Source organism: Hibiscus syriacus, unplaced genomic scaffold (assembly GCF_006381635.1).
Source record: "Hibiscus syriacus cultivar Baekdansim isolate YM2019G1 unplaced genomic scaffold, ASM638163v2 tig00117048_pilon, whole genome shotgun sequence".
Classification (NCBI taxonomy): domain Eukaryota; kingdom Viridiplantae; phylum Streptophyta; class Magnoliopsida; order Malvales; family Malvaceae; genus Hibiscus; species Hibiscus syriacus.
Window position 1 is genome coordinate 8,965,368 of NW_024063538.1, and position 8,213 is coordinate 8,973,580.

General features: G+C 31.7%; 1 protein-coding gene across 1 annotated transcript; it reads right to left on the reverse strand.

Moving 5' to 3' along the window:
- Positions 1-2,475: 2,475 nt before the first annotated feature.
- On the reverse strand, positions 2,476-4,369 carry LOC120197560 (trihelix transcription factor GT-2-like). The gene is made up of 3 exons (XM_039199054.1): positions 3,806-4,369; positions 2,763-3,710; positions 2,476-2,708 (listed from the first exon to the last, which is right to left on the reverse strand). The coding sequence occupies exons 1-3, from the start codon at positions 4,276-4,278 to the stop codon at positions 2,657-2,659; spliced, it is 1,473 nt and encodes a 490-aa protein (XP_039054985.1). The 5' UTR covers positions 4,279-4,369; the 3' UTR covers positions 2,476-2,656.
- Between the last annotated feature and the right edge of the window lie 3,844 nt (positions 4,370-8,213).

The window sequence follows — 8,213 nt, forward strand, 5'->3', positions numbered from 1 at the left end:
TAAAATTTGGTCTTTTCAAAAAATTTAAAAAATCTTAAAATGTTTTATTTTTTTAATACTTTAATTATGTTCCCTCTTGACATTTTTTAGAATTTGTCATTAAGTCTTAAAAAATGTAGTTATACCCCAAATTTTTTTAACAAATTAGATTAAACCCTTCAAGAAAATTAAACTTTTAATTTAATCCTCCAAACTATGTTACCAAAATTTTTCACTACTCTAAATCTTAAATTATAAATCCTAAAATAAAAAATGCGACATTCAAATAAATAAGATTGTACGATTTAATTTTTATAGAGTATGTGTATAATATATATAATTACACTGCGTAAAACTCTTTTAGTTTTGTAACTTTTTAAGACCACTGGATGAGAGAAATTAAATGAGAAGATTAACAATAGAAAATGAGAAGATATTCATTGAAAAAATGAGTTAATCTTAGTCTTTGATTCTCATCAATCCAATGGTCCTAAGAAGGTTTAAAACTAAAAGAGTTTTACACAATGCAAATTGACCCTAACATGCACGCACGCACGAACACACACATATATATTATCATTTTTAATCACTTCTGTGGATGTGCTTACATATGGACATTTTTAATCATTTTTGTTGTTGAAAATTTAGATTCAAGTTAGATTCAGATTTAGAGGGAAAAATATTTGACACAAGAATAATAATATAATTAACATTTATATATTTAAGAATAATTATTATAATGTATCTATTTATATATTTTTAAATTATGTCCCTATTTTATCGATAAAAATGAGAATTATATTATATATATATGTCCAGTCCAGTTTGAGCATTTTACCCCAAAAATTAGATCAAATTTCAGGTCAGATTAAGCTTTCTTAATATGAGTAAGACCGAATAACAAATAAAAGGATATTATATTCGAGTCAAATTCAAATGAACAAAAAAATTAATCTGACTTGATTATGATCGTCTCTCGATGTGTGATTCTGTCATAGGAGTAATATATAATAAAATAAAAATCTTAAAATGATAATAAAAAATGAAAAAGCCAAAAACTTTTATAAAACCGAGAAGAAAATTATTGGAGTGAAGCGTGGGTGAGTGAGTTAATTTTGGTGGTGGATGCAAAGCAAAACCAATGAAAGAGGGTGCAGAAAAATAAGTGGGATTATTGGTCTGCTGAAAAATCAGATTCAGAGAGAAAGCCATGTGAGAATCGGGTCACCACCGTTCGTGCTCTTCTTACAAAACTTGATGTCATCTCTCTCATCTGTTCATTAAAATCATGCACTACGTACTATGAGATTTTTGCAGAATCTCAGATATTTCTTTTTCAACTCTATAATGGATGAGTGATGCACACACACACGCGGGGTCTCGTGTCGTCCCATGCCATGCAGAGATAACAGGCCCCACCCCCCACCACACGTACCCTCCAATTATGCACTGTTCCTATTCGTGCCATCATCCTACCATACCATTCAACCATCATACATATACATACACATATTGATTAGTCTAGATGAATAAAAGGTGGCATCTGTTAAAGACTCTCAACGTACACTTATGTGTTCATGCTCGATTTTGATACCTCAAAAGATAACGACAATCTCTTAATATATATATATATATAGGGACAGAGTCAAAATTAAATATTGACAGGGACCGAAATAATATATTATTTAAGAAAAATATAAAGACTTATTAGGTATTTAAACTCGAAATTCAGCATGAACAAATAACCTTAGTGATTAAGGGGATTGTTGTTATCCTTGAGGTCCTGAGGCGTATGTAGGGGTATGAGCGTTCGTTGTCAAATAGTTGAAAATCTTTATACATATAGTACCTTGTATTCACTTAAATTTATAATAAAAAACTTAAAATTCAAAAGACAATTTATAATTTGTCTAATATTTAAACTTACAATGACCTAAATTGTAATTAGACTAAAAATTTGAGAACACGTACTTATCATTCTATAATTCGACCACTATTTGATTAAATATTTAATAAATTTTTATATTTTTAAAATTTAAATATTTATTTTTACATGAACCAAAATACTATTAAACCAAAATTATATCAAATATACAAATTTTAACAAGGGTCGGGGTTCCTTGGACCCTAATTGAGCTCCGTCCCTATATATATATACACATATACACACCCGTAGTGTATGTATGTATATTTGTATGTGTGCAAGCATTAAAACAAAGTGCCCCCATAGCAGCCAAAGCAATGACATTAATGTGAAGAGAAGAGGTAAACAAAGATTGAGGTTCAAATTTTGAAACAAAAATTACCAATGGTCCATAAGCAGATGAAAACAAGAGAAAAAAACAAAGGAAAAAACAATGGCTAAGACAATAGTAAGATCATAGGTCTACATTCTCATCTTAATTGCTTTATAGACAACCCATAGTTGATGTTAACTTTGTTGAACTAAGCACACTATTAGCACTGGAAATCCTTGAGTTAAAAAATTGCTTACCTTGTAGAAGACCTTTGGGAGGTTGACCTTCAATTCTCATTCTCCCCATCACTGTCATTACCATCGTCTTCTTGCTCATCACCATCATTCTCCAAGTAATTCCCACGGCTTTCATTGTCCTTTACGTTGCTTCCTTGTTTATCACCTACTGTGCCATCAAAATCCAACTTTGGGGAGTTCATTTCAGATACTTTTAAGGCTCCCATTAACGTCAACTCTCTGAGGAATACAGGGTTCTAAAAGGTCCGAATCACCTTGTTTTTGCATCTCAATAGCAGTGTTAATTGGTATTCTTGAGTAGAGTTGATCCAATTGATCAAAATAACCGCAGGTTTTGGATTGCTGAGAGCGTTTCTTACCATTCTCTTTGCTCTTCCTGAAATACTTGTTGATGTTCTCCCATTTCTCTTTGCACCTTTTGGCACTTTTTTGATAACCAAAAGAAGACATTAAAGAGCTCACTTCTTCCCAAAGAGCACCCTTTAATCCAGATTCTCGAAACTTTGATTCCAAGTTACATCTCACTTGAATCAAGGCCTCAACTTCAGGTATAGGCCACCTGCTATTGTTATCAGCTTTAACAACCGTGCTTTCAAGTTGTACTAACAATGGAGTCCTTTGTGGAAGATTGATGCTTTCACCTGTAATCTTCTCCAAATAGGATACAATGAGAGCCTCTCTACTTGAAGCTAAAGCTTGTTCATGTGCTCTTGCCATGGTTTCCCTATTACGTCTTTCAACCTCTTGTTGTCTCCATGATTCCTCTTTCACTGACCTCTCTTTATCCATTCTTTCAACCTCTTCCAAGAACCTTTTGTGGAGATACTCTTGATGATCAGTCACTTGCTTCACTAAGCTCCCGAAAAACACAACCATTGAACTCATTTCCTCCATTTTTGTCTTCCTATTGATCTTCTTTTGAATCTTATTCCTCAAGGAAGCTTCTTTCACAATGGAAGTGCTCTCTAATCCATTACCAACCCCTTCATTTGCACCTATATTATGGCCATGGAACTCAGTTAAGGGCATGGAGATGGCAACATTTGCAGGTGAATTCTCCCCCGTGAGAGCAGACCCTGAACCAGCTTGAGAAGCTTCTCCTCCATGCCCATAAATTGCTTCAAGCTCACCAAAGAGTCTATATTTGTGATCCAAATTCTTGCTCCTCTCATTTTTGGATTGAGAAACCTTGTTATTTCCACTACACTGCCTACCTTCGTATCTGTTCAAGGGTTTCCTGCTAACATTTCAACAAACACATGGGTGAGAAAAAGAAATCAAACAAGAAAAAGAAAAAAGTTTAGAGTAAGAAAAGGAATTATAATAAATTACCAAAAGGGTTCTTTCAGGGGAGAATCTTCATGGGGATGCAAACAATTGGGAACCAAAAGAGGATCTTCATGTTGCTGATTTCCATGGAAAAAACTAGCTTCATTGTGCTGATGATTCAAAGGCAAAACAACCTCCTTTTTCCCACTGTTTTCGTTAAGACCCAACTTGAAATTAACAGCTGAAAAGGGATGACTATGATGATGAACAGATTCTGGGTGTCGAAATGCTTGAAACTGAGCTTGATAATGCTGAAAAAGCTGATGGGTAACTGGACTCGGATGTTGCTGAGAAAGATTCTCATGGTGTTCGTGTTGTTGCTGAGAATTTAAAGGGTAAGGGAAAACATATTGTTGTTGTTGTTGCTGGGGCTTGGGAATGAAGAAAACTGAACAAGATGAAGAATCGCCATCATCAGCCATGAATTGCTGCTGCTGCTGAAGATGATGATGGGAACCATATTTAATGGGATGCATTTTTTTCAAATTGTTTTTTGTTTTGTTTTAGCCGAAGAACATAAATGCAGGAGAACCCCAAACGAGGATTCTTCCTTCTATGAAACTTTGAATTAAATACACAGAGAAAATAAGAGAAAATCGAAATAGGCTTAGATGGTGAAGAAGATAAAAGAAAAACAGCAGATCCCCGGGAATGGATTAGAATATTAGATATTTCTAAAAGTGGTCTAGGGTTTTGATTTATCCACAAAATAATAATGAAATAAATAGCAAAATGATAGCTAAGGCCTTCGTACTTTTAAAAAAACAACGTGGCCCTCTACTTTTTTTTTCACCTAATATGGCCCTCCAAGTTAAAAAAAATCTCAACGTGGTCTTTTGACCAATGTTTTTTTGTCGTTGACCAATGGCTTCGTTACTTTTTGCTGGCATGCCACGTTAAGTAAGCCAACATCCTAATTTTTCTCTCAATCAGGCCCTCCTATTTTTTCTCTTCTATTTTGGTCACTAAACTTTAAAAGTTTTCAATTTAATTACTCAACTTTTGAATTGCTCATATTTTAAACATCTAATTTATTTTATTAATATTTATGTATGATGTGGTATTTTTTCTTTTCAACCAAAGATTTCTTTTTTTTTCATTACCAGATTCAGTGAACCCAGATTGAACTTGTAAAAAAATTGAAAAATTGGGGATGAGGTACTTGACTGGGTAATGAAAGAAGAAAAAAAGAAATCTTTGGTTGAAAATAAAGAAAAATGATATGAGAGGATAAAGGAGGAGAGTGGAGACTTGGAAATATATAAAGTAGATGTAATATTTTTTTAATTTAATTATAATTTTGGGAATATTTTTTGTTTCAATATAATTTTAAAATTTTAATTTAATTAATATTATTTTAATCATATATTAATAAAATAAGAATAACAAATGTCACATCATAAATAATATTAATAAAATAAATCATGATGATCAAAACAGTAATAATTCAAAAGTTGAGTGATTAAATTGAAAACTTTTAAAGTTTAGTGACTAAAATATAAGAGAGAAGATAGTTGAGTGATGAATGGTATAATTTTATTATTTATAACAACATTAAACAAAAAGTATGAGGGCCAGATTGAGTTATTTCCTTGAGTTGGAGGGCCAGATTGAGAGAAAAATATGATGTTGGCCTGCTTAACGTGTCACGTTAGCACAAAGTAACGGAGTCGTTGGTCAACGACGGAAAACGTTGGTCAAATGACCACATTGAGTTTTTTTTCCTGACTTGGAGGGCCACATTGGGTGCAAAAAAAGTGGAGGACCACATTGGTTTCTTTTTAAAAGTACGATGACTTATGTACCCTTTTGCCTAAATAAATTGTTGGGATTTGAAGAGGTTCGAATTAACAACCGAAAGAGTTGCAAATAGGTGAATTAATAAAAATTTGTTTAAGAAGTAAGGAGAGTAAAGATAAGACAATGAACACAAAGATTTATAATAGTTCGATTTATCAACCAAGTTTACATCCACTACCTTAGCTCCTCACTAAGGATTTTCTAACAAATTCACTAATTTGTTCTTTCTTTTTCAAGGATCAAGAGTAACCTTTACAAACTCCCTATCTTTTTACTTTGCTATGATAGAACCAAAAACCCCTTTACAAAAGGATAAAAGAAGTAAACAAATAAGCCTCTCAAATGTAGGAGTTTACAAAATTTATCTCACTAGAACAAAAATATTTACAAGAGAAAGTAAAATAGGAATGAAAGACTCTTCTCTTGTGTTTGATTGCTTGGATAGGTGTTCTAACCCTTCTTCAAGTGTCCTCAACTTGTATTTATATGTCGGAATGTTGTTATGACCATTTCTAGCCGTTGGGAGTGTTTTAGAGACGTTGGGGATCAATTTTCGTGCAAAATAAAGCTGCCCAGAACAAAGGGTATCGGTACTACCTTTGTTATATTTAAATCAACTAGATATTACTAACTGTTAGGGCCTAATGGTATCGATATTATGCATATGGTATCGATACTCCTATGTATAGTAGTATCGGTACCCCTTTGGGTATCGGTACCATTTTTGCATTCTGAAATTTGAGCAATGTTGGTAGTATCGATACTACCTAGTGAGTATCAATACTTTCCTTACCTTTGGTATCAGTACCATATGAACAGTATCGGTACTGTTCATGAGGTATCGATACTGTAAGAACAGTATCAGTACTTTTTGTCCAGAAAATCATTTTGTGCTCAATTACACTTTTAAATGGACTTTGAATTATTTTTGAATGCTTTGAAAAACTTTGAATAAATTCAATTCAAATCCAAAAACATTTTTCCTTAATTGTTATATCAACATAAATTTAAAATAGGTTTAATTATGAGTTTCATCCCTTTAATTTGTCAGAATTTGATTTTAATATTTTATGAAGATTGAAAATTAGTTGTATTAGTAAAATAAGAGATTTTAATCTTACAATTGATCTTTTAATATTTTTTTCAATCACATCATTTAATTGTTTAAATGATGTCAATTAAATCACTCGTACTTCACAATTTATGAAGGTGTTAATGTGATAATATAATAAAATTAGTATGATTATACATTTAATATTTCTTATTTACACGGTCTATCAATTTTGATCCTAATTTCAATTTAATTTAAAAATAATAATCACCCAATTAGATTAAAAATATGACATTATCTAAATGTAAATTTTTTCTTTATTTTATTTTATTTTATTTAATAAATTGTGAAGAATGGTTTTGTGGCGGACTAAACCCAAGATGTTTGAGAAAAATGAAATATGCCTTAACCATGTAGCTAAATCCCACTTTTGATAAATTAATTACAATATTATATATATATATATATATATACATAATGTATTATACTATTTAAAATAAAATAAAACTCTAATAAAATAGTGATACATGTTGTATTACCTGTGCACACAATTCTTCATCTAAAAGAAGGATAAATATTTTTAAATTAAATTAAAATTAAAATAATGAAATATATAATTATATTTATTTTTCTAATTATTATATTAGTTTTTTTGTCAAATATTAATGATAAAAGTAACTAGGAAAATATCATTAGGTGAACATAATGTTTCAATAGTCTACATTTATAGATTTTTATGAATCAAATTGATAAAGGTTATAAAGAGAAAAGATTAAAAAGTTATTGGTTAACAACATGATTGATCAATTTTCCTCTCTGATTTCAAAAAAGATAATAAATATATATACACTTTTGTTTTTATTTAATTAGGACATAAAATCGTATTGAATTATAGGTTGAAGAGGGGTAGCAAATTCATATTTCAATTTTGTCAAAATTTGGAGTTTGAAATTTCCCACCAAGTAGGAGTTGTAAAGGATGTTGCGTCAGGATTAGTGAAGTTCTTGTTCTTCTAAAGGGTCTGACTAAAGAATTTGGTTCCCAGGAAATGTTATTTTGGATCTCCTCTCATTTGTTTTGTCCTTAGAAATGGTGGGGAAGGCAATGTGAGATGTCAAATTCCTTATGTTCCAAGAGAGAGATACTCTGACAGACTTTCTTGTAAAAGAAGGCCTTTCAAGGAGCATTATGTTCAATGTTTTGATGCTATTGTCTGTTGCGGATTTGGACTTTGACAGCCTCTAAATCATCAGGAAAAGCAAGGATCAAGGGGTTTGAAGGAATAGTGGATATTGCGAGGCAAGGTACATGGTAACTGTAACTGCAAAAATCAGGAACTTTGTGACCATAATCATCTTATGCGGGAACCTTATTTCGAATGAGAGTCTATATAATTAACTGGAAAGCGTAAGGGTGCTTATTGAAAGCATTGAATTCTCAGAAATCAATGGGAGTCGACGATAGCGAGATTTCGAATTAGTTTCAATGATTTTGGGTCCGAAATCAATCCTGCTGCAGTAATCATGAATTATGGGTCGCGAGAGTACAATTCATCTATGT